The sequence below is a fragment of the Bos indicus genome, chromosome 9 (genome assembly GCF_029378745.1).
Source record: "Bos indicus isolate NIAB-ARS_2022 breed Sahiwal x Tharparkar chromosome 9, NIAB-ARS_B.indTharparkar_mat_pri_1.0, whole genome shotgun sequence".
Classification (NCBI taxonomy): Eukaryota; Metazoa; Chordata; class Mammalia; order Artiodactyla; family Bovidae; genus Bos; species Bos indicus.
This window is the reverse complement of record NC_091768.1, coordinates 61,076,397-61,102,023: the sequence shown is the minus strand read 5'-3', so window position 1 is coordinate 61,102,023 and position 25,627 is coordinate 61,076,397. Positions and strand designations below refer to the sequence as shown.

General features: G+C 45.0%; 1 protein-coding gene and 1 pseudogene across 1 annotated transcript in view; one reads left to right on the top strand and one right to left on the bottom strand.

Annotated features, from left to right (window-relative positions):
- The first annotated feature begins 451 nt into the window (after positions 1-451).
- On the top strand, positions 452-542 carry LOC139185065 (U6 spliceosomal RNA; annotated as a pseudogene).
- Positions 543-6,367: 5,825 nt separating this feature from the next.
- GABRR2 (gamma-aminobutyric acid type A receptor subunit rho2) overlaps positions 6,368-25,627 on the bottom strand; it is a 42,471-nt gene continuing 23,211 nt past the window's right edge. Inside the window, exons 3-9 of the mRNA XM_019967371.2 lie at positions 19,696-19,763; positions 17,815-18,038; positions 16,675-16,757; positions 16,356-16,496; positions 14,088-14,240; positions 12,819-13,015; positions 6,368-9,156 (exon numbers count right to left, since the gene is read on the bottom strand). Of these exons, the coding sequence (XP_019822930.2) occupies positions 8,845-9,156; positions 12,819-13,015; positions 14,088-14,240; positions 16,356-16,496; positions 16,675-16,757; positions 17,815-18,038; positions 19,696-19,763 (1,178 nt within the window). The 3' untranslated portion in view covers positions 6,368-8,844. The remainder of the gene's footprint in view (positions 9,157-12,818; positions 13,016-14,087; positions 14,241-16,355; positions 16,497-16,674; positions 16,758-17,814; positions 18,039-19,695; positions 19,764-25,627) is intronic.

Below are 25,627 nucleotides of genomic sequence, written 5' to 3'. Positions count from 1 at the left end.
TCACATGACTGGCAAAATGCATTCACTTCATATCTAGCTTCCTGCCTCCATACTGAACATGAATAAGTGAAAGATAAAAAGAAAAGAAATTAGATAAAAAGATAAGGCATCCTTTTTTCTAATTACAAAGCTATAATGCAGTACCTTTGAAGCAATTTCTCTACAAACAGCAGAGTGTAAAAAAAATTTTGGTAAAAATCATACTTGGGTCCTTACATGTAAAAGGTGCAACTATGAGGAAAATATCTTAGTTTGGGGACATCTTTACAATAATAGATGAAGTACAACTATCTCCTTCTTCTCCAACATTTCAATATAAAAGACGGTAGTCAAGGGTAACTGAAATTAAAATAAAAAATACAAAGCCTGAGATTTTGGAGAGAAGAAATTTCTATATCTATACATAGCACAGTGTCTAGTGCGTAGTGAGCACTTATGAACAGTATCTTTAGTGATCACTTTGGCGCATATATCCTAAAATCAGAACAATACAGAGATTAGCATGGCCCCTGCTCAAGGACGACAAGAAAATTCATATTTTTTATGTATAGCTGAATTACTTTGCTGTACACTGCTGCTGCTGCTAAGTCGCTTCAGTCGTGTCCGACTCTGTGTGACTAATAAAACATTGTAAATCAATTATGCTTCAGTTTAAAAACTAGCTGTCATTCCTTCTTTCCATCAAAATTACAGAGCAAATAGCATGTGCCAACACTGTTATGTACCCTGGAATACAGCAGCTGAGAAGCTAGACAAAAGCCCTGCCCCTCGGAGCTGACACTGTAAGGCTTGTTACACCTGTGATTACATCCGCTGCTGCAGATTTCACTCACATACACTCTCTCTGCTCTCAGGAGGAAGCAGAGAGGTTCATGGCCATGCTCTGCAGCCCTTCAAGGCCACGGCAGCCTGGACATAGTGGGTAATTGGAAATACGGGGCCGCAGCTGCCAGCTTCCTACTGGGTGCAGAGGAGGGGTGCTCTCTGGGGAAAGGAAAGGTGACAGGAAGGAGGAACTGGGTAAAGGCAGGAGGTCAGAAGAGGTTGGCAACCAGAGGACCAGGACCTGGGTCTAAAATCTTCCTTCAAGCAGTTTGGGCAAATCCAATGTTGGAGCAGAAACCCAAAGCTCTACCTGGTAGTACCTGCCTGCCTGTTACTCTCACCTCTGGCCTCCATTCCACCCATGCCAAGAGGCCAGGTACCTTCTGGATTAAGGAATGTTGATAGGAGAAGATGGAAAATTCCCCTGGGCCCTTTGTGTCTCAGACCGCACAGCTTTCTTGTGGGAAACCATAAAAGTGAAAAGATTTGGGGGCCAGAAGTTCCAGTTCTGTTTCTGGCCTGTATCTTGCCATTTTCACCTCTTACCTCCTCTAAACCCTACTGCAGCATCTCACTCCCAGAGCAGACCCTGAAGCACACCCCACCCCTGCCCAAGAGAACCTCCTGGGTTCCAGGGAACACAGTTTGAAAACCATGCAAAACTCTCCCCCCAAAATCTATTTCAGACTTGGTACTAGCCTTTTAAAAAGAGTTACTGTTATTAACAACAATCCACCAAAAAGAGTTGGGATTATAAGAAAATCATGAACTCTGGGGGTGGGGCTCAGGCACTGAGAATTTCTCAACAGCTTGCCAGGTGACTAACCCAGGCCTGGGAAGCATGGATTAAGGAGAATAATCACAACATCAAGGAAATGCCTCAGTGTACAAATATATAACATGCTTTGGAAATATAGAAGAGTTAAAGATAAGTTATGCTTTGGAAAGGGAGAGGATGTAAGGGAAAGTCACAAAAGGGAGGCAATATCTGAGCTCGACTTCAAGTTATGAGGGAGGGGTCCCTAGGGCCTCCCTACTTAAGATGTGGTCTGCAGGCCAGCAGCACTGACGTCTCCAGGCCACGTGTTAGAAACGCATAATCCTGGAACTTTCCTGGCGGTCCAGTGGCTAACAGTCTGCACTCCCAATGCAGGGGACCTGGTTCAGTTCCTAATTGGGGAACTAAGATCCCACCTGCCACAGCTAAGATGCAGCTCAGCCAAATAAATATTTATTAAAAAGAATGAAAGAAACACATAAGCCAAGGTCCCCTCCCAAACCTACCAAATGAGAATCTGCATTTTAACAGGGTCTGCAGGTTATTAATAGGCACATTTACTGTGAGATACCTTGGGCTAAGTGGACTACACGGCACTCGCCATCATAAACCTGGTCAGTTTAGATTCAACGTGGTGTACTACACCTGAAGTTGGTTTTTCAATTTATCTTTTAAAATAAATCCCAAACCTAATATTCTCAGCGTTGACCCAAATGCCATTTCATGATGACATCTGCAGATCTGAAAGTGAGGACTGAATATTTTAATGAATCCACTGATGGAGAGTATGTTTATACTACAGGTGTGGACTGCCCTCAGATAGCTCTGGAGGTTGGACAGGCTGGGACATAGGTCCCTTCTGGCATGGGATTTAGCTGTCAGTGCAAATAGGCCAGTGTTCTCTCATGCTGGTGCACAGCCTTCCCCGTGGGTACCATTTTAACTTGCGTCACATTGCTTAGTGATCGGTGTGGGGTTAGGGGTAGAGGGTAGGGGATGTGTAGACTGCTCTGAATGGCTGCTGGTCCCACAGCTCAGCTTCTGGTCTCAAGGAGCTAAGCCCATGTCCTAGTTTAACTCTCAATTCCAACTGGCTGTTAGGATAACTCCAGGCAGACATGTTTCAGCACAACCCAGGCCAGTTTGGGTTTTGTTTTTCAGCCGCTTCTCTAAGCAAAGAAATAAATCACTTTTTGCCTGAAAATACTATGAGCAGTGCTGGGCTGGAAGAAGCACAAGCTGGAATCAAGATTGCTGGGAAAAGTATCAATAACCTCAGATATGCAGATAACACCACCCTTATGGCAGAAAGTGAAGAGGAACTAAAAAGCCTCTTGATGAAAGTGAAAGAGGAGAGGGAAAAAGTTGGCTTAAAGCTCAATATTCAGAAACAAAGATCATGGCATCTGGTCCCATCGTTTCATGGGAAATAGACGGGGAAACAGTGGAAACAGTGTCAGACTTTATCTTTTTGGGCTCCAAAATCACTGCAGATGGCGACTGCAGCCATGAAATTAAAAGACGCTTACTCCTTGGAAGGAAAGTTATGACCAACCTAGATAGCATATTCAAAAGCAGAGACATTACTTTGCCAACAAAGTTTCGTCCAGTCAAGGCTATGGTTTTTCCTGTCGTCATGTATGGATGTGAGAGTTGGACTGTGAAGAAGGCTGAGCACCGAAGAATTGATGCTTTTGAACTGTGGTGTTGGAGAAGACTCTTGAGAGTCCCTTGGACTGCAAGGAGATCCAACCAGTCCATTCTGAAGGAGATCAGCCCTGGGATTTCTTTGGAAGGAATGATGCTAAAGCTGAAACTCCAGTACTTTGGCCACGTCATGTGAAGAGTTGACTCATTGGAAAAGACTCTGATGCTGGGAGGGATTGGGGGCAGGAGAAGAAGGGGATGACAGAGGATGAGATGTGTGGATGGCATCACCAACTCGATGGACATGAGTTTGAGTGAACTCCGGGAGTTGGTGATGGACAGGGAGGCCTGGCATGCTGCGATTCATGGGGTTGCAAAGAGTCGGACACGACTGAGCAACTGAACTGAACTGAACTTGAGCAATGAATTGTTTCATGCAAATCCACCTACCTGATGGGTTGAACACAATTATGGAAGATAGCACATTTCATTCGGTGTGTAGAATGAAAATCCTTGAGACCCCCGTGAAGTTTATGTGAGAAATGAGTTAGGAGCCACACATCCAGCTCTCACTGCAGTGCTCTTGGAGCAGAGTGCACTCTGCACTCCTCCCTTTACACAGTGCAGTTGCCCTGCACAGAGGCATATGGGGTCCTAGTTTCCCTACCAGGGATCAAACCTACACTCGCCTGCAGTGGAAGTGCAGAGTCTTAAGCACTCAAGACTGCTGCTTCCCAAGCTGGGTCCACAGATCCAGTAACCAGGTTATACTTGGACCATTTCCACCAACTCCAGTAGAAGAGTTTGAAGACCCCAGCTTTAAAACCACAACCTCATCCAGGCCAGTTATGCCATAGTATTCTTTTGAAGTCCTCCAAGAAAACAAGAGTCTAAAACCATCTCCTATTGTAAATAGCAGCTCTCTGAACATTTTTCCTTCTACCCACATAAACCTTTTGTACTTGAGAGACTGGTTCCTCTTCTTTGCCAAGGAAGGCCATCATCTATCTGCATGATTTTTTAAAAATATTTATTTATTTGCCTGTGCCAGGTCTTCACTGAGGCACATGGGATCTTTAGTTGTGGCATGTGGATCTTAGTTCCCTGACCAGGGAATGAACCCGTGCACCCTGCACTGGGAGTTCAGAGTCTTAACCACTGGAAACCGGGGAAGTCCCCTACGTGCATGATTGATCCCATCTAGCCTCTGGCCTCCATCTCGCTTTGTTTGTTCACAGCCCTTACCCTTCTCAATTTTTATGTTATTATTTGCCCCCAGCCCTCCTCTCCCCCACTTGAGAGTATTCCTTCTTGCTGTATCTGTGACAGTCTTCAGTTTATTCATTTCTCTGATCAGCATTCCTCTTCCCACCTAAATAAGTACTCCCAAGCTTTTATCTCCAGACCTCTCTTCTGCTTTTCTTCTGAGGCGTTTTGTTCCCCTTGATAGAGCTTCCTTGAGCACATCTGGGAAGATAGTCCCAAATCTTTGTTCCCTTCAGCCCTAGGCCAGCCTTGTTAAGTTTCTACTTCTCTGCTTGCCTGCCAGACCCAGACTCCTCACCTTCCACTGAACTAGCTTCTTCCTCTGGCTGCCTCATCTAAGTCAATGTCAGCACACAGGCTGCACTTCTACACATCGCTGAGCTTAACATGAACTTTCTCCACTATCATCACCATTATTTTCCTGCTTCATTGGTTCCCTGAAACTCAGCAGCTTTCCATTTTTTTACTTCGTGGTCTCCCTTCTGCAGAGGGAAGAACAAAATCAAAGTGGTTTTGAACAGTCCTAACTTTCTAAACTTGCTTACAACCCAGAGCTCTGGTTTTCTTTGACATTCGTGGGCCCAGACAAGACCCATCCAATTTCTTCCCCAGGTTTATTTCAAGTGGAATGAACCTAGAAGGACCCTTGACACCGGGGTCCTGGAACTGCTAGGATGTGACCCCAAGACTTTACATTTGGTGGAGTGTACTTGAGATACTGGTTCCTCTTCTTTGCCAAGGAAGGCCATCATCTATCTGCACGATTTTTAAAAAATATTTATTTGCCTGTGCCAGATCTTCACTGAGGCACATGGGATCTTTAGTTGTGGCATGTGGGATCTTAGTTCCCTGACCAGGGATTGAACCCGTGCACCCTGCATTGGGAGTTCAGAGTCTTAACCACTGGAAACCGGGGAAGTCCCCTATGTTCAGGGAAGTTCCCTGAACACACCCAAGCTTTCCTTCTGCCATGGTAATATTCCCTTCCCTCCTTTCCTATTAGTTGAAATTATATCTAGCCATTGCTCAAAATTTACCATAAACAGCAAAATCTGTAATCTCTCCCTCCTTTGAACCATTTTGAACCATGCCTACTATGAGTGTGAACTTTTTTATCTTTTGTCTTTCTTTTTTTTTTTTTTTTTTGGTCACTCTGCACAGCCCTGTGGGATCTTAGTTCCCTCACCAGGGATTGAACCTGGGCCTCAGCAGTGAAAGCATCAAGTACTAACCCCTGGACCTTCAGGGAATTCCCCAGTGTAAGTTTCTTAGTGGCTAAATGGAGTTTCCCATTCATTTCTTTATCTGCTACCACCCCAGGCACCACCCCATCTCCCACCTGGGCATAAGGCCTTGAAGACAAGTGTATGATAAATGTTGTCTCCTTGGTGTCCAAGAAGTATGTCTGATCATCATTTTTCGTATAATACCTATTTCTTTTATTCCAGCATACACATGTTTTACAATTTAACATTGATGAAGTCGGGATTCATCCTATAATCATTGACTGCTATAATTTAATTAGCAGCATTTTTTCCTCTCAGTGGTACATAAGCTATGGGGACATCTTAGATTCAGTGAAATCAAGCATCATTCAAGCATCTCTGATAACAGCTATGTTTACTCATCTGTCCTCTATGGTGAATCATTCTCTTCTCAACATTTCTTTAATTCCTGTTCTCCACTCCTATGGTTGTCTCCTCTTTACCTCATTTAAATTTCTACCTTTCTCATGTAGAGTCACATTATTACAATAAGACTGTGCTAAATCCGCAGGTGTCATTGGCTCATGATAAAATGCTCTTTACAATTCTGTTTGCTATAGAATGAATGCCAATTCACCACATAAGCTAGTTAAAATACATCTTTATTTTTGTTAAGTGTGAACAGCCCACCATGCTATAGGAGCTTCCATTTATGAAGACAACGTGGTCAGAAGTCAAGCACTATTGAAATTAAATATGACAACTAGAGCAACAGGATGTATTTTTAATGACAATGTAATTATTATTCTTTGAGCAGCAGTGTGGCCTAGAGAGTCTCCAGAGAGTAGAGGTTTCTAAACATTTCCAGGTGCCCTGTACCATGCAATTTCCTTCTTTATGGACCTTCATTCTTCATTTGTTTACGAGGCTGGGAAAGCCACTGGTCTTGGGCCAGGCAACTACGTGGAGGGGACGCTGTCCCCATCAGCATGGGTGTGTGAGGAGAGGTTGGGGGGCCTGCCATGACTCCTAGTGTTGCAAAAATGGCGCATCTCTCACCTCTTCCGCAAACTGCTGCTGCTGCTGCTGCTAAGTCCCTTCAGTCGTGTCCGACTCTGTGCAACCCCAGAGATGGCAGCCCACGAGGCTCCTCCATCCATGGGATTCTCCAGGCAAGAGTACTGGAGTGGGGTGCCATTGCCTTCTCTGTCCCGTAAACTAGGATCCAGCAAAAAAAGATGACTTGCCCCACAAACTCTACACTCTGCAATCCCAAACTATCCTGCCTCTCTCAAGCTTTTTGCTCAGGCCAATCCTTCCATCCACAGCAGCGCTAATAAGACTTTCTGTGACTGTGGAAATGTTTTATAACTCTGTACTATCCAATACAACAGCCACTGGCCACATATGGCTATTGAGTAGAGCACTTGAAATGTGGCTAGAGCCATGTGGCAAGAACTCAGGTTTTTTAACTTTAATTAACTTAAATTTAAATTCATGGCCAGTGGCTACCATACTGAAAACCCCATATCTAGCATGTACTTTCTACATGTGCGCTTGGCATGAACATTTCTTCTCCAGATCCCCAACCTTCAGGGAACAGCTCAGAAGCTGTTATCTCCACAAGATTCAGTCTTCCACTGGAAATTATTCCTTCCTCAGAGTTTCCATTACACATTGAACCATTTTTGTTGCGTGTAACATTTTTAATGATACATAATCATATATCACATCCTTGACCAGTCCTTTCTCTGAGGGCTGTGTGAAAATATAATTATGTCTTATTCTTCCTTTGGATCCCACTATGTCTAGTGTAGTGAAAAAAAATGAAAGTGTTAGACACTCTGTTGTGTCCAATTCTTTGAGACCCCATGGACTATAGCCCATCAGGCTCCTCTGTCCATGGAATTCTCCAGGCAAGAATACTAGAGTGGGTTGCCATTCCCTTCTCCAGGGGATCTTTCCAACCCAGGGATAAAACCCAGGTCTCCTGCATTGCAGGCAGATTCTTTACTATCTGAGCCACCAAGAAATCCCAATATCTAGGGATGTTTTTAAATGTCTGTTACATGAATCTTCTAATGACTGGAAGCAGAGTTATTCACATTAACAATGAGGAATTGACAAGGATTATTGTGTAGTACAGGATTACCTCGACAAAAGACAGATTTGGGCCTTGGCCTCCAGCTCTTGGGAGGTAACTTCTAGACCCCTGAACTGTCCTGCCTGATAGGAGGGTCTTTGTTCACCTGGGGGCCTACAGCCATGCCAGATGGTCTAGGCTAACAGTTTGATTTATGATGGGGTCTTGGGCTGAGGGTTATCAACTCAGCCTCTGGAGGAATGGGAGACTAAAAGGTCAACCTTTTAGTGGAGTCAACTGTATCCAGATGGCCATCCCCCCAAAAAAACTCTGTATCTTGATGAGTTTGGGCAGTGTATCCCTGGTAGGCAATATTCAGTACATATTGTCACATATTGCTGAGAAAAATAAGCGCTGGCACAGGGTGGGTATTTAATGAGTGGCTGAATGGATGGATGAAAGAATGATGTTCCTTAATACTGCAAAATCATAGGAGTTGCCAGACTCACTCAGGTCAAATCATTTCCTGTCTGGGATCTGAGTTTTCCTTTTTCTTCTTTCCTAGATAGGCACTTAATCCAGGTGTAGAGTTTACAGATTTTTTCGTTTTCATTTTGAATCCTCATTTCCTGTCTCCTATCAAGAAAGCCCCTAAGCTTGCCTTTCATTTTCCTCTTTCCTCTATAACAGAATCCTAGGCCTTATAAGGGTCTCAGAATATTTATCTGGAAGGCATTTGAGCCTTCATTCACACACAAGAACAGAAGAAGACAGTCCCAGAGAGGCAAGAAGTGGGACACAACACAGAAGGAATGATGAGCAAGCCCACGAGGTCTGGGGAAGGGCAGCTGGAGGGCTCCTGGGGTCCTCCAGGGGCCAGGATGCTGCTCAAGGTGGTCCAGGAGCTGCTCTCTGTCTGTGAGGAGACATGGTCAGCAGGTCCACGTGTGGGCAGCTGGCCAGACCCCATAGATGTCCATATCAGGCAGGACAGTCCAAGGGTCTAGAAGTTACCTTCACCAGGCACGGCCTCGGAGTCCCTAGGCAAACACTGACCAATAAATCAAGTTGAAAAATATGTAGGAAGCTGGGAATATCAACCGGGAGTATTTGTCGATGGCGTGGGTGTTCTGGAAGATGCGAAGACCCACCTGGCCCTTCAGAAGCCCCTTCTTCCTGGAGGAGCTGGATTCGTTGCTCAGGGCCAGATGGACCACTATTTTGTCTTGTCTTTCTTCTTCTGGCAGAATATGGCTTCTCGGGTACCCAGCTAGGCTGTTGGCCTCGGACTCACTGTAGCTTCCATCTAGCATCATGGTTCTCGAGTGAAGCATCCCACACATGCATGGGAACTGCAGGCAACAAACACAGGGGGAGATGTCAGGCACGTTTAGACCTGGAAGAGGTCCAGATGAAGGGGCCTGGCTGAGAGTATAGCCCACGGCTATTTGGAACCACAGAAAGCAGAACTAGCAACATCTCCAGAGATCACTTTGTCCAATGACTCTCTACCCTAGCTGCATATTAGAATCACCTTGGGAGTGCTTTAAACTGGGCACACCCAGGCTCCACTCTAGACTAATTGATTTAAGGCTCTCAGGTTATTCTACTAAGCAGAATCACTGATCTAGTCCAAAAGCCCTCAGTTGCAGAAGCAAAAACTAAGAACAAGAGAAGCTTTACAGCTCTCCTGGGATCAGACAGCTGGTGTCAGAATCAGGACTTTAAATCCATATATTCTAGTTCCAACCTGGGGCCCCTACCTCTGTGTATAAATACAAAGATGATTAGGTAGGAGAATGTCCTTATTTTAAAGGGTTACATTTAAGGTTCAAGAATCATGGTGCCTGCCTGTTATGTATTTTTATTGTTTTATTTTATTTTTTCTTGGATAATCCTCTAAGTATAATTGATTTACAAGGTATAGTTTCAGGTATAGAACAAAGTGATTCAGTTATATATATATAAGTATGCATATGCAGATAGATATATATGAGACCTTTTTCCGAGTCTTTTCCATTATAGGTTATAACAAGCTATTGAATACAGTTCCCTGTGCTATACAGTAGGTCTTTGTTTATCTGTTTTATATACAGTAGTATATATCTGTTCATCCCAAACTCTTAATTTATCCCATCCCCCACCAGCCCTTTGCCCTGTACTTTTAAATGGTTCAACTGTACTGACAAAAAAATATGTTTATATGAGAAAAAGCTCACACAAAAATGACAAAATGTCAGCAATGTTGGATGGAGGGGCAGGGTGTATGGATGCACATTATCCTATTTTTTCAACCACTTCTGCAAGTATGAAAATGTTCATGAGAAATTATAAGGTGGAGGGAGGGAAATGGTTTTACTTAACTCCTCCTCACAATTTGAGTCAGCAAAGTTGGCATCCGTTAATGTTTGGCTCATGAGCCCATATTTGTTGAATGAAGGCTTTGCCATATTTTCAATGACTCTATACAGGAAAGTTTTCCTGTATAAAGTCCAAAAGTATTTAAATATAATCCAAAGGTATTTGATAATAATCTATGTACAGATTATTAAAAATTTAAACAAGGATTCACATACCCAAGTAAAAAGGATTTGTGTTTGATTGATGCTGGACAAAGATATGATGCTAGCCAACTGACCATGGGTTTATTCTCAGTCTGTTGGTTGTAACATGTTTCAAACTCTGCTCTCAGCCCTGGTGTGCCTTTTCCCTCTGGCAAAGTAAAATAATAATATTTCACACCCTATCTCCTATTGTCATGGATCTTGAAATATACAGATGGATACCAAGAGGCATTAGGATACAAAAACAGATGAAAAAAATCAAAATTACTTGAAGTACTTTTACACTTGAAGAAATCTATAGTTTGGAGAGCTGTTTTTTTTAAATCAGGCATGATTGTTTCATTATAATTTCTATGTCTTTTCCCATCAGCAACAATAATTAAGTAGCACACTAATACATTCCTAGAATAACATAAATTTTAAGGATAAGGGTTAATAAGAGGTCATCTATTCAATTCTTTGCATTTAGATATAATCACACCCAAACTTGGTAAAATTATGAGATATTTTTATATCACTGGGGACTTCTTTTTTTAAGACACAGGTCTTTACTCCTTTCCCTTGTTCTAAGCTGAAATTCTGTCTGCTAAAATAAACACAGACTTTTAAGATTTTGAGTTAGAATCAGGTGATGCTCAAGATGATGGAAAATCTCTATTTCCCACATCAGCTCATTTCTAAGAAAAATTAAGTGGCTCTTGGCACACTGGACAGGTCTGGATAATCAGCCAAAGAATTTGAGCACGTACAGTGGAGCAGACCCTGTGACTCCATGCTTTGCCTTCCAGCTTCAACCCAAAGCAGCATAGAGCCCCCTCTTGAACCTGGGTGAATCTAGCAGGCTCTGGTTAGACTTGCAGTCTGCAGAGCAGAAGCCAGACTTCAGTGGGCATCAGAATTGCTCAGAAACTTGTCCCGCAATGCCAATTCCAGGGTGCCAGCTCCAGAGAATCTGAATCCATAGGTATGGGGTATGCCTGGAATCTTCATCTTTAGTAGGCTGAGAAGGTGAATCCAGGCCCCTTTGGGAACCTTAGCTCCACTGGGGGCCATGTTAACAGTCGTGAATAGTGATTTCTCTGTGGAGCAGTGAGAGAGAGATTTCATGTCTCCCCACCTCTCCTCCAGCAACTATACCTTCTCAGCCTTTCAATCACATGTTAGACAACAGTGGAGAGCAAGCCCTTACTTCCCGGGTTTCTGTTTCCATAGACAGGGAACTAGACTTGGGGCCAATGGTCTGTCCACTGATGACTTCCTCTTTGCTCCTTAGATAGCATCGTATCATCACGGTCCAAGACCAGGCTCATCATATGGTAATGGGTTGATGATCTGCCTGAGAACATGTTATATGAGGTTAACAGATCGTAAGTCCATATTTGTTAGAGGAAGGCTTTGCTACTTTTTGAAAAGCTCTCCACAAGGAAAGCCTAACAGAGTATAAATCAAGTGCTTAAGTAGAATCAAAGCCATTTGATAATGATCAATGTACAGATTATTGAAAATGTGAACAAATACCCAAAATGCTGAAGCAGAAAAGTTATGAAGAGAACTTGAAATGTGTATCTTAAACATTCTAGCATATTTGAAGACACCCTGGAAATACTTAGCAGATATATTGTGGAATTGAAAGACTATTTTTGAAAATGCAACACATCCTCTTTGCCTAAAATTTAAAGCTTTCTTATGCAAAGGAGCTCCCAGACACCTAGACATGCATCAATGTAGAATTTTTCAGTCCCTTAATCTCTACATCTTTCAGATGAACATCGTTTTTATTAGTGCAATGATTAGTAAGGATTTGGTAACAAGTTGGCATTTTATTTCTTAACATGATTAATAAGAGTCTGTGTGTGAACAGAAGAGACTTTCCCTCTCTGCCCACGTGCATTGCCCTGAATTCCCCATTTGCATTCCATCTCATGGTATACTTTAGTGTAGTGCAGTGCTGTGTAGATAGCATAGTATTTCCAATGAGCCTAAAGGCTAAAGTCTCAGGATCAATGGGCCAGAGAACTGATAAATATGAGTTTTTTATTCTAGAACTTTCCTCTTGTCTGCTCAAAGGCCATGGAGACATTTTCCCTAGACATGTTCAGGAATGATAGTGAGACTTTATGTGCATCTAGAACCATACAATTTCAAAGTAACTTTCCCATACATTATTGCAAGGGTGTTGTAACCCTTAACAGTAACCCTGGGAGGTAGGTGGGGGGATTCTGTTATACTTTTTTAAAACAGATGAGGAAACTGAGGCCCAAAAGAAGTGGCAGAGCTGAGATCAAGAACCCAAGTCTTTCTAGTTCTGGGATCCGTTGTGATAGAAGCTAGAATATTCTGAAATGGATCCTCCCCTTTTGCACAAACATCTCCCTTTTCTCCCCTCCCCGCTATTCTCATCCAACCAGCAGCATGGACTCCAACAAGGAAATGAATGAAACTTCTCTCGCCTTCTCCTGCAGCTTCCGCTCCTTCCGCTCCTGCACGGTGGTCAGGTAGTTGACGGCCGCGTACTCCAGCACCGAGAGGAACACGAACACAAAGCTGACCCAGAGGTAGATGTCCACGGCCTTGATGTAGGACACGCGGGGCATGGAGGCGTTCACGCCCGTGATGATGGTGGACATGGTCAGCACCGTGGTGATCCCTGCAATGTCCAGCTTTAGTTCAGCCTCTGTCAAGCGTGCATGGCTGCCCCATTTTACATTCTCTCTCTCTCATATCCAACCAGAAGTGCCCTTGGCAGGTTTCCACCTCATAGAGGTGTGAGGGTCTGTTCCAAAGCAGCCACCCCATTCTCCTCCTGGGCCACTCCCTGCGTGTCCCCTTTTACTCTGAGCCCCTTGGAGCTGGGGGTCTCTGTGATGTGACTGCCAAGATCCATGGTGCATCCCAGAGGATCTGCTCAGATGTACGATTTAAAACAGTCACTGTGAAAATCGACTATACTTCAATAAAAAATAATTTTTTTAATTTAATAAAAATGTAACTAATTGAATTTAAATTTAAAACTAATTAATTTAATTTAATAAAAATTTAAAAGCAGGGGCTAAAGAACCCCTCTCAAGGAACCTTCCCAAACCTCAAGAAAAGAACACATCCGCCCTCATCTGAGTCCAGAAAGCCTGTCACACCGGTTTCTTCCTCATTGTGCCTTGCTGGTCAAACCCTCTTGTGTCTCAGGGCCCAACCTGGTTTTGTCCAAATTGACAATGATGAGGTGCAAGTGCTGACTCTGACACTTAGGGGCTTCCAAGGCTAAGCCACAACTCCAGGGAATGCAGCCCCCCTCTCCTTCCAAGAAATCATGAAACATGGGTCCTGCTCCCAAACTCTGTCTAAACAAAGCCAACAAGCTAAGTTTTTGTATTTACATAGTAAGTTTGGGCATTTGTCGAATTGCCTCATTTATCAAAGTACTGAGCTCTGGCACTACCAGTGGTGGAAGTCCACATCCCAGAAAAGTGCTCTCTTTCTGAAATGATTTGAGCAGAAGTGGTGTGGTTTGAGCTTCCTGAGGTTTTCACCATGTGGTCTGGGAAACTGAGGGCAGTGTGGAATTGGAAAGCAAGAAGTAAGAGGAAAGTTCGCTCCTCTGACTTGGACAGACCATCACTTAAGAACTCTGAATGGTGGCTTTTACTTCTCTACATGGTGACTGGTTGAAAAAGAAAACAAAAACAAAAACCACCCTGCCACACCTTATCAAGTGCTTTTACCCAGTGAGACTCTGGCGGGCACAGCTCTGCGGTCGATCCAGAAGGACACCCAGGACAGCATGACCATCAGGGTGGCGGGAAAGTAGGTTTGGAGCAAGAAGAAGAAGATGTGGCGACGCAACGTGAAGTTGATGTACAGACGGTTGTACCAGCCTGTGGGACACAGGAAGAAGCCAGTGAGAGCCCATCACAGTGGCAAAAACAAACTCCTTTCCTGGGAGCCCTTCTTTCCCATCATCATATTCATCTTCAGCAGAAAGGTAAAAGTTCATGATTGGTTGCCTTAGTACAATAAGCTTCCTTTCTAAAATCTAATCCCTCTGAGCCTCAGTTTTCTGGTCTATAAACTGGGGAGAATATCAATATTATCTACACCATAGATTTGTTAGGTAGACAGTAGTTAATTCATATAGAACGCTCAAAACAGCAGCACATAATGAAAAAGAAATTCTTTAAAATGGTTTTACGGGCTTCCCTGGTTGCCCAGTGGTTAAGACTCCACACTTCCATTGCAGGGGGCACAAGTTCTACCCCTGGTTGATCCCACATGCTGCTTGGTGCAGCCAAAAAATAAATAATTTGTTTCAAAAAAAGGTTTTAGAAAAGAGTTTATTTAAACTTGCCAAGAAGAGATGAGAAAAGAAGATTGTGTGCCAAATACACATCAGAGCAGAAGAGAAGAGAGGGATGAAGGTGAGCACCATGGACATGAAAGGCTGTCCTGACACCCTTGGCTGGGGCTCGCTCTTCTCTACTGTTGGATGTTGTGGACAGAAGGGTGGGGCTGGAGGCAGGCAAATGGGGAGATAGTGGCCACGCAGGAGCAGACAGTAGCACAAAATCTTCCCACACCTGGGCCTGAGCTTCTCAGCACTGGGACAGGAAACGTAAGGGAGTGAGAAGTCTTCTATGGTCCTGTGGCTACTGCAGAGCTGTATATTGTATAAAGGTACATTGAAGTCCTAACTTCCACCACCTGTGAATGTGACCTTACTGAGAAATCAGGTCTTTGTACATGTAATCAAAGTAAGGTGAGGTCCCTTTGAGTTAGGGTGGCCCATAACCCAATGACAGGGGTCCTTAGAGAAGAGGGAAGTTTGAACATAGATACACAAAAACACGGGATTCCCTGGTGGCTCAGATGGTAATGCTCTGCCTGCAATGCACGAGACCTGGGTTCAGTCCCCAGGTTGGGAAGATCCCCCAGAGAAGGGAATGGCTACTCACGCCAGTATTCTTGCCTGGAGAATTCCATGGATAGAGGAGCCTGGTGGACTACAGTCCACGGGGTTGCAAAGAGTCAGACATACCATGGACACACCAGAGACACAGGGAGCCACATAAAAATAAAGGCTGAGGTTGAAGTAATGCTATAACCACCAGGAGCTGATAGGAGGCAGGGAAGGATTCCTTCCCAGAGCCTTCAGGAGGAGCATAGTGCTCAGGCTTCCAGCCTTAGCACTGGGAGTGAACACATTCCTATTGTTTCAAGCATCCAGTTTGTGGTACTTTGTTAGGGTGCCCCTAGGCAACTATTTACAAGGGCTGATTGTGAGGTCAGAGAAGAGCTCACAAATGGACGCTCTCAAAACTTCAAATATGGACCCAGGGTCCAAGAAGAGGTCACACTATACATGAGAAATGAATCTATATCTCTGAATATAGGTTGTAAATACATTTCCTTGGAAAGCTATCCATTTATATCATTAAGTCAGATGAATCAGTTTATAGAATTGTGTGTAAAACCTGACTTTTGTAATATTACACTTTTGTAATTTTTCTAAGGGCTTTCCAGGTAGCTCAGTGGTAGAGAATCCGTCTGCCAAGAGGGAGACACCAGTTCTATCCCCGGGTTGGAACAATTGTCTGGAGAAGGAAATGTCAACCCATTCCAGTAGCCTTGCCTGGGAAATCCCATGGGCAGAGAAGGCAGGCAGGCTACAGTCCATGGGGTCTCAAAAGAGTCAGATATTACTTAGTGACTAAACAACAACAATTTTGTAAAATTACATAATTTTGTAAAATGACATAATTAATCAGGATGTCTGCAAGGATATTTGCTGAATTGTTCAGAGTGAGTACCTCCAGCCATGGGATTTCAGAGGGCAGCAACTTTTAAATCCTCTGCATTTAAGTGCTATTTTTGTTTTGTTGCACTATGCATTATTAAAATAATAAAAAAAATTCTTCTCATCGGAAGGGGGCCAAAGAAGCATTCTCATGTGTTTTCTTCCACATGTGAACCCAACTGCGGCAGAAGTTAGCTACCTGTGCTGCTGTAGAAGGCCAGTCTGGAAGTGGTGTGGAATTTCTGAATCAGAAACTGAGATAGGGAGATCTTTTCGTCCGTTTTCAGGGATTCGTCCCCATTCTTCCAATATAGCATCAGATCTTCATCTGTATATGCATCTTTGGGGAGAGGAAAAGAAATTAATTTGACTCCTTGTCTTCTGAGGCAAGGTGGAGCAACAGGGCCTGGGAGTAAATAGGTCTTATCTCTGGCAGGCGGTACTCAGCCTCAGAGTTACTAAAATGGCACAGGGAGGGAAGAAGGCAAAGATCTGTCATTACGAATACAGATACTTACAGCTTTCCAGCTCCAAAGAACAGGTCTGAGAATCCAGGGGAAAGTGGCTGAAATCCATGTTGCACATGGCAGTGACCGTAATCCTAGAACCCAAACAAACGTGTCGGCTCATGCAGTGACCTACTGACTCGCTTGTCTACCCATAGTAAGGAGGACACAGACATGGCCAGGAGCAGCTGCCTCCTTCCAGAAGCTTGGGAAACCCAGGTCTCTAAGTTAACTTTTTGTTTTTTTGGAGCACCATGTGGCACAGTGGACCTTATTTCCCCAACCAGGGATCGAACCTGTGTCCCCTGCATTGGAGGCCTTGAGTCTTAACCACTGAGTCCCTCTAAGATAACTTTTAGAGTTTTATCTTCTGTAGATGGTGGTATTTGCTCTGCCCAGATGCCAGCTCCTGAGGGTGTTGGTTGTGAATGACCCACACTGGTACCTCCCCCGGGCAGTGTTCTTATCCAGAGAGCCACCTTCCCCAGAGATGCCTGGAGGTTATGCCTCCACAGCCCCCACTCAAGGTTATTAGCATCAAATTCTGGCAAACTGCACAGGCAGGCCAGGAAGGTGGGAGATAAGACTGTAATCACTCAAGTCAGCCCAGAAGGCATTCTATGGTAGCGCCTATTGAGCAGTAGCTATTGCTGTTTTTCTAATGTTTATTATTAATAAACATTGATAATATATTTGATAGAATCATAGGCTGTCAGAGGTGGAGGGTGTAAAGAAGGTCATTGTCTCCTTCAATTCATTCAGGCTCAATTAGTTTCCTAACCCAAGCTTAAGATCCCCAGTGATGGGGAAGTTACCACCTACTATGGTGGCCATTTCATCTTTAGAGAGTTCTGTTATCAGAAGGTTCAGACCTTCCCATGTATTCCACAGACCCAACCACAGTGGCAAACTCTCCAGGGCCAAATGGATAGACCACACATTTTTTTAACAGAGGGTTGTTTTTTCTTTGTGGTGGTTTTTTAACCCGAAATTGAATAGCTAATTCATTCCACAAATACTGTTTCCTCACCTCCCATGAAAAGCACAGTGTAGCTCTGACAATACAGTGGTAAATCAGCCAAACTTTCCCTGGCGCTGTCCACACGTATTAGAATAACGTTAGACAGAGACCATGACCCCGGGGACAGTTACCTCATGCTATACAGCACCTGCCCATCTGGGAACACTCTCAGCATGATGTTGTCTGTGGTGGTGTCATGGATGAACGACCTTTTGGAGTGAACAAAGAACACATCGGGGACCCAGATCTTCTTCACCAGCCGGCCGTCAAAGGTCATACTCTTGTTGCTGGCACTGGGGAAAGCCAGCCGCTCATCCTTCCAGTAATGCCGCAGGTACAAGGTCATGGTGAAGTCCTGTGGAGCAGGGGTAAGACCAGACAGAGATGCCTTACAAAACTCCCTTCCTGACCGTCCCTTCCACCACCATGATGGATGCCTCAGGCTCAGCCTCCAGGGTCTGGGTGACAGTCCACTGTCCTGCCGGACGACAGCCACCGCTGCCACAGGAAAGAGGACTCATTCTTGTGCCTTGTGAGATTGGAGCCCAGGAGACCGCACAGCTCCTCCTTCAGGCTTTGCAAAGGGAAAATGGCAGCTGTGATGCCCTCTGGCTGGCGTGGAGCCAGCAGGCCAGGATTTCCCCAAAGCCCTGCATGCTCACCAATACCTGTGCACACACGGCTCCTTACCTATTGGCTAACCATTCAACTCAACTCAGTAGACACTTCCAGAAACCTGGACAGTCAAGTGTCCCATTTAGGAGGATTTCTTAGATTTGTAAGATCTTTGAAGGCAGAATTGTGTCCTGCACACCACTGAATCTCCAGACCCTAGTTTAGTGCCTGGAAGAGCAGAGAAGTGGATGCTCAATAAATATTTTCAGGATGGAAAAAATGAAGGGAATGAATGGATGAAGAGATAGGCAGCAGTGTAATTTCAGCCTGGAAACTTATTCTGTTAACAAGTGTTTCCATGGTTGTGTCTTAAACTAAGAGTGAAGCCCTTACACCGAAGCCAGAGCTAAGACACAAATGCAGATGAGTCTTCTGGGAGCAGGTGGAGGAAGGCTGGAAAGATGCCTGTGATGTTGGGCTCAGAGTGGACGCCCATTTCTGCTCTACCAGCTACACCCAGACCCCTCCTGCCTGTCCTGCAGGCCGGTCCCCTAGAGGTGAGCACCAACCAGCCCATCTCTTCAATCCTTCACTTCCCTCTTTTGTCTTTCTATTTGCAAACTCCCTATTTCTTCTGCCTCAGAGACCTCAGACAAGCTCTTGCTGTGCCCTCTCCACAGCTATCAGGTCTCAGCTGAAATGAGACTTCTTCAAAGGCTCTGGTGACCACCCAATCCTGCTGGACACCACCATAGAGTGAGAGGCGGGCACTGGTGATCAGAGACCTGCAGGACTTCCAGGTAAACACATACACCTTCTGTGCTCCTCCGAGTGTGGCTCGTCTGACCACTCACATTACTTGAGGGGTGTGTTCAGAACAAGAAGTGCTGGCTCTCACTCCCAGAGACTGAATCTGCAAGTCTGGTGTGGGGCCTAGGATCTGCATTTAATCAACATCTCCTCCCAGGCTGGGGCTTCCCAGACAGGGCAAATTGGGCAAGAACATGCCTGCCAGTGTAGGAAAGCCAAGAGTCTGGGATTCAATCCCTGGGTCGGGAAGATCCCCAGGAGAAGGAAATGGCAACCCACTCCTGTATTCCTGCCTGGAGAATTCCATGAGGAGTCTGATGGGCTACAGTCCAGAGGGCCATAAAGAATCAGACATGACTGAGCGACAGAGCACCCTACCAAGTTATTTTGACCCATGAAGCTAGAGAACCCCAGCTCTAGATTTCACTGCCCCTGGGTCAACCTCCAAGTGCCAGTTTTATCCCCTCCAGCTGTGGCCCCGCCCCCAGGCACAGCCAGTACCAGTGTGGCCCCACCCACCGCAGGCTGCCGCAGGACAGCAGCCCTGGCATCCTGCACCAGAGCTGCCCACCAAGGGCCCCACGTACCATGTCCACCTCGGAGATGCTGTCCAGGCTCTCCACCTGCACGTCCACGCCCACCGGGATGGCAGGGCCTGCAGAGGGGCAAAGACAGCTGGTTAAGTTGCCTTCCACTGGGTGGGTATACAGCTCCAACTGCCTTCCATGGGGACCCTGAGTAGAGCAGCAATGAGGTTTTGAGCAGCAATGAATTCCATGGGGGTTTTCTTACCACTTCCTGATGTGTTGTGTGCTTAAGCTTTCTCCATGAAGGCTGGGACTGTGTCTACCTTAAGTGTCTTTCTTGGGTCACATGTGTGTGTGCTAAGTCTCTTCAGTCGTGCCCGACTCTTTGTGACTCCGTGGACTGTAGCCGGCCAGGCTTCTCTGTCCATGGGATTCTCCAGGCGAGAATACTGGAGTGGGTTGCCATGCTCTGCTCCAGGCTATCTTCCTGATCCACGGATCAAAACCACATCTCTTAGGTCTCCTGCATTGGCAGGCAGATTCCTCACCACTAGCACCACCTGGGAAGGCCAGGGTGGGTGTTAATCTATGCATGTATGAAGTGAGGTGGATTATGTATGTTATGCTTCTGTGAAATGATTTTTTTTTAGATTTTAATATCTGTTTAAATTTAATCTTAATATTTTAAACTATTTAGTATTTTAAAAACCTCTTAAATGAGAAAAACCAAAAACCTGTATCTGTCAGGCATATTAATGAATGCTGTTCCACTCACAGGTAAAAGATGTCTTTGAGAGCATCAGGTAGCATCTGGACAGGGCCTTCTGAGAGGAAGGCATTGTCTGGAGGCCAGCCTGCTGCATCTGGGGCCACTGGGCCCTGGCCAGTGGTTGCAGGACTGGGGCATGCTGACCCACAGTGGTCTGAGCTGGGAGAAACTTAGGGTGGCGGTGGGAGTCTGGGTCTCAGGGAATGGAGACTGGGAGGGCCAGGGACTTTAGCTGAGGGCAGGGAAGTAGGATCAGAGATCCTAACAGGATCTAGTGGGTCAGGACATTGGATGGACTCACTGATTTCCCCAAACCTCTCCCGGTAGGTTTGCTAATACTTGCAATCTTACCATAAGAGATTTGGGGTTTTCTGACTGAGCATGATAGAATGAGAGCATTTTAGTTATTACTGGTGGGATTTCATGGCTATTTTCTGTGTTCTTAAGCATGAACACAAACGAACACATACACACTGCTTTTTTTTGTCTGTCATACCACATGGCTTGTGGAATCCTAGTTCCCTAGCCAGGAATTGAACCCCGGCCCACAGCAGTGAAAGCATTGAGTCCTAACCACTGGACTGCCAGGAAATTCCCACTTTTTATTTTTGCTTTTCCCCTCCCAGATTAATTGGGTCATAAGCTGATCTTTTTATTTTCCTATGCTTTCAACTGATGGCTCAGGTCAGGGCCCATGAAAGATCACTGCTCTGACAGCCAGTCTTTTCTTATTCCAGGCTCCAGGGAGAGTGGAATGGCCAGTGTGAGGCAGAGGCCCCCTCCTCAAGGCTAACTGCTGGTCTTTCTCTCCTGAGGGGACTGCAACATGAGGAAGAGTCTGCCGGCAGCCTGGCCGGGGTCCCCCCTCCCAGCACCTAGGCCCCTGTACCGGACCGTGTGCTCCCAGTATCACCGTGGGAAGCAGGGCTGTTTAATTCCTTGTCCTCTGGATCTCCTTTACCCCTGAGACATTAAAACAGCCCAGGGCCAGAGCTCTTCACCCTCCCTTGAGCCCTTATCCGCTGTTCCGTGTCCCCTTTCTATAGAGCACCACATAGCCTGTAATGCCCGGTTGTCCCAAAAGCCAAAGGGCAGAAATAGTAGAGCCAGCACCCTCTTTGGACCCACTTCCCTGTGCCCTGGTTTTCAGATAATGAGTACAGTGTTTGACCAGTGGCTGGACAATTTCCAGATAAAATACGTCAGCTTGCTTGGTGCCTGCTACTGTGTCTCTCTGTCCCCAGGGCCTGCCTTGCCCTCTGTAGCTCCAGTCGTTCTTTGGAGAGAAAGTTGATAAAGCCTGGGAGGGTGAATTCAAGGCTATGAGGTGTTGCCCATCCGGGAGGGCAGGGCAGGTGTCAAGGATCCTGGGCTGTTGGAAACCATCTGTGTTTTCAGGAGGCTCCAAGGCTACATTCAGGGACTTGCACCCCCAAGCTTGAGTGGGACCAACAACTTGCCTTCCTCGGTCCCAGGGCAGTGAAGGTCACGTGGCCACTGACTGGCCCAGCAGCCCAAGGCTAACACTCCATCCCCGAGTTCTCCTGAGCGCTCCATTTTGTCACCCTTCCCAACCTGATTTTTGAGAAATTCTTCCAAATTACTGGCCTTTCTCCTTCTTCCGTGAACAATTTTATGTTTTTAGTAAGACTAAGCCCCATAAGAGTTAGAAAGAAAATAGCCTAGTGAAGTCAACTAGGCATTCATGTCTTGGCTCCAGAACACTGATGTGGGTTTTTCAGGTTTAAGAAGATTGAAGATCCCGCATGCTGCAACTAAAATCTGGCACAGCCAAATAAATAAATATTTTTTTAAAACTAGGAATACGTATATAGAAATAAATTTAACAAAATATCTGAATGTCTTCTATAAAGAAAGCTATGAAGTACTGAGAGAAATGAAAGACCCAAGTAAAGGAAAAATAATTTTCCTGAATTGGAAGAGTCAATATTATAAAGATATTAATTGTGTGTTTGTGTGTCAAGGCTATGGTTTTTCCAGTGGTCATGTATGGATATGAGAGTTGGACTATAAAGAAAGCTGAATGCCTAAGAGTTGATGCTTTTGAACTGTGGTGTTGGAGAAGACTCTTGAGAATCCCTTGGATTGCAAGGAGATCCAACCAATCCATCCTAAAGGAGATCAGTCCTTCGTGTTCACTGGAAGGACTGATGTTGAAGCTGAAACTCCAATACTTTGGCCACCTGATGCAAAGAGCTGACTCATTTGAAATGAGTCCCTGATGGTGGGAAAGATTGAGGGCAGGAGGAGAAGGGGACAGCAGAGCATGAGATGGCTGGATGGCATCACCGAGTCAATGGACATGAGTTTGAGTGAACTCTGGGAGTTGGTGATGGACAGTGAGGCCTAGCGTGCTGCGGTTCATGGGGTCACAAAGAGTCAGACACGACTGAGCAACTGAACTGAACTGTGTGTTAGTTGCTCAGCTATGTCTGACTCTTTGAGATCCCATGGACAGCAGCCCAGCAGGCTCCTCTGTCCATGGAATTTTCTAGGCAAGAATACTGGACTGGGTTGCCATTCCCTTCTCCAGGGAATCTTCCCAACTCAGGGATAAAACCTGGATCTCCCACACTGCAGGCAGATTCTTTACTGTCTGAGCCACCAGGGAAGCCCAAAGATATTAATTACTCCATATTAAACTATAGACTCAATGCAATTATAATAAAAATCCCATTTGGTTTTCTTGTGGAACTTGACAAAGAGATTATTAGGAAATTCAAGGTTCCAATAACAGTTCTTCTTGAAGGAAAAAAGGGTGGGAGGATTTGTTCTACCAGATATCAGGATTTGCTATAGAAATACAGTAATTCAGAAGTGAAGAACTAGGACTCCAGTGGTTAGAATTCTGGTCTTGCAATGCAGGGGCTTCAGGTTTGATCCCTGATGGGGGAACTAAGATCCCATGTGCCATGTTGTGCGGTCAAAAAATTTTAAAAAAGAAAAAGTGAAGTACCGGTATAAAAATGGACAAATGAATAAATGGAACAGAGTGGAGACTCCAGAAACACACACACACTTACAGACACCTGACTTTAGATGTCACTGCAGATCACTGGCAGAGAAAGCAATGGCACCCCACTCCAGTACTCTTGCCTGGAAAATCCCATGGATGGAGGAGCCTGGTAGGCTGCAGTCCATGGGGTCGCTAAGAGTTGGACACGACTGAGTGACTTCACTTTCACTTTTCACTTTCATGTACTGGAGAAGGAAATGGTAATCCACTTCAGTGTTCTTGCCTGGAGAATCCCAGGGACGGGGCAGCCTGGTGGGCTGCCATCTATGGGGTCGCACAGAGTCAGACACGACTGAAGTGACTTAGCAGCAGCAGCAGATCATTGGAGAGGGAATAGTGTCTTCAATAACTAATGCTGCTGCTGCTGCTAAGTCACTTCAGTCGTGTCTGACTCTGTGCGACTCCATAGACGGCAGCCCACCAGGCTCCCCCATCCCTGGGATTCTCCAGGCAAGAACACTGGAGAGGGCAACTAATGCTGAGACAACGTATATGTGAAAATCATGCAACGTGCAGAACAACTCCAAGTGGACTGTGGATTCAAAGGCAAGAGGCAAAACAACAAATGGCAGGATAGCAATGGTCTTCTTCCTCCAGACACAAAAAGCACTACCCTTAAGAAAACTCATGGCAAAACGAATCCTTTGGTGTTAGAAGCCAGGACAGTGGTTGGCTACAGTGGAGAGAAAGAGACTTCTGGAGTTCTGGAAATTCTGTTTCTTGGTCAAGGTGCTGGTTTCAAGAATGTGTTCACTTTTTGATAATTTACTAAGCTGAACAGTTATGATTTGTGTACTTTTCTGTATACATGTTGTAGGTCAATGAAAAATTCTGATCAAAAAAATCAAGAACTCTTGTTTATCAAAGACACCATGGAGAAAGTAAAAATAAGCTACTGAGTGGAAGATATTCACAGTACATGTGACTGGCAAAGGGCTCATACACAGAATATAAAAATAACTCCTAAGAGTTCCATTAAGAAAAAATCATATAATCCAGTACAAAAAGGGGCAAGAGATTTGAATAGGCATTTAACAAAAGAAAACCAATAGACATGAGAAAGTACACAGTTGTGTTAATATTTCCCTTAGAACCACAATGAAATATTAATACTATCACCCAACAAATCAGGCTCATATGAAAGAGCAACTACACTAAGTGTTGATAAGGATACAGAGCAACAGGAGGAGCCTCATACATTGCCAGTGGTGGGTGCAAATTTGTACAATCACCTTCGAAGACATTATCCAGCAAAATGGAAGCTATATAAAACTCATGACCTATCTACAGAATAGGAAAAATACATATGGTATATTCTTAGAATGGAATGTTACATTTACATTCAACAACATGGATGAATACACTTTATGAAAATTTCAATGCGGGTTGCATGGCTTGCCTTTCCTCCATGGCCCTTCCTGCTCCTTGAGAGCTTCTTAGAAAGTCTGAGTTAATTTGAAGACTGAATTAAGTTGAGACTCTTTCTCATATTGGTGGATATAATCAAGCATTTTGGTTTGAAAACAGACCTGACTTTTTTCATGGTGAGCACTGCCTCCTGTGCAGCAGTGAGTGCCATATGGCAGGCATTAACCATCCACCTGGGGTAGGGTAGTGCAGGCTGGACTAGATCAGGGCTCTCACTTCCACAAACCAGCATCAGCATCACCAGGCACTTGGAGATGCAATCCTTGGGTCCCATCCTGAGCCTCCTGCCCCAGAGACATCACAAGTCCTGGAATGATGCTGATCCATTGTCACTTTTGAGGACACTGGACAACTGACCTTTAATGAAACTCCAGAAGTGAGGTTTTATAGTGTCCCATGTCCTGGTTACCATTTTCCTCTTGTTTTCAACTCTTCCACTGTGCTATCTCCACCAGCTATCTCTACTTCCTGCTCATCCATGCCTTCCTTCCCCCATTACACTTGCTGAGCTGAGGAGTCTTTTTTTCCTAAGTCTTGCTTGGCTCCCTGACCTCTCTTCCATGATCACTCTCCTTAGTAGAAACCCCCTTCCTTTTCCATCTCTGTGACACAGCTCTTGCCTGGCCCCTTCTCTTCTCTGCAGACACTCAGCCCCTCCCACAGCCAACTCGCCTCTTAAAGCTGATGATTCTCGGTACTTCCCTGGCATCCAGTGGTTAAGAATCCATCTTCCAAAGCAGAGGATAGAGGTTCCATCC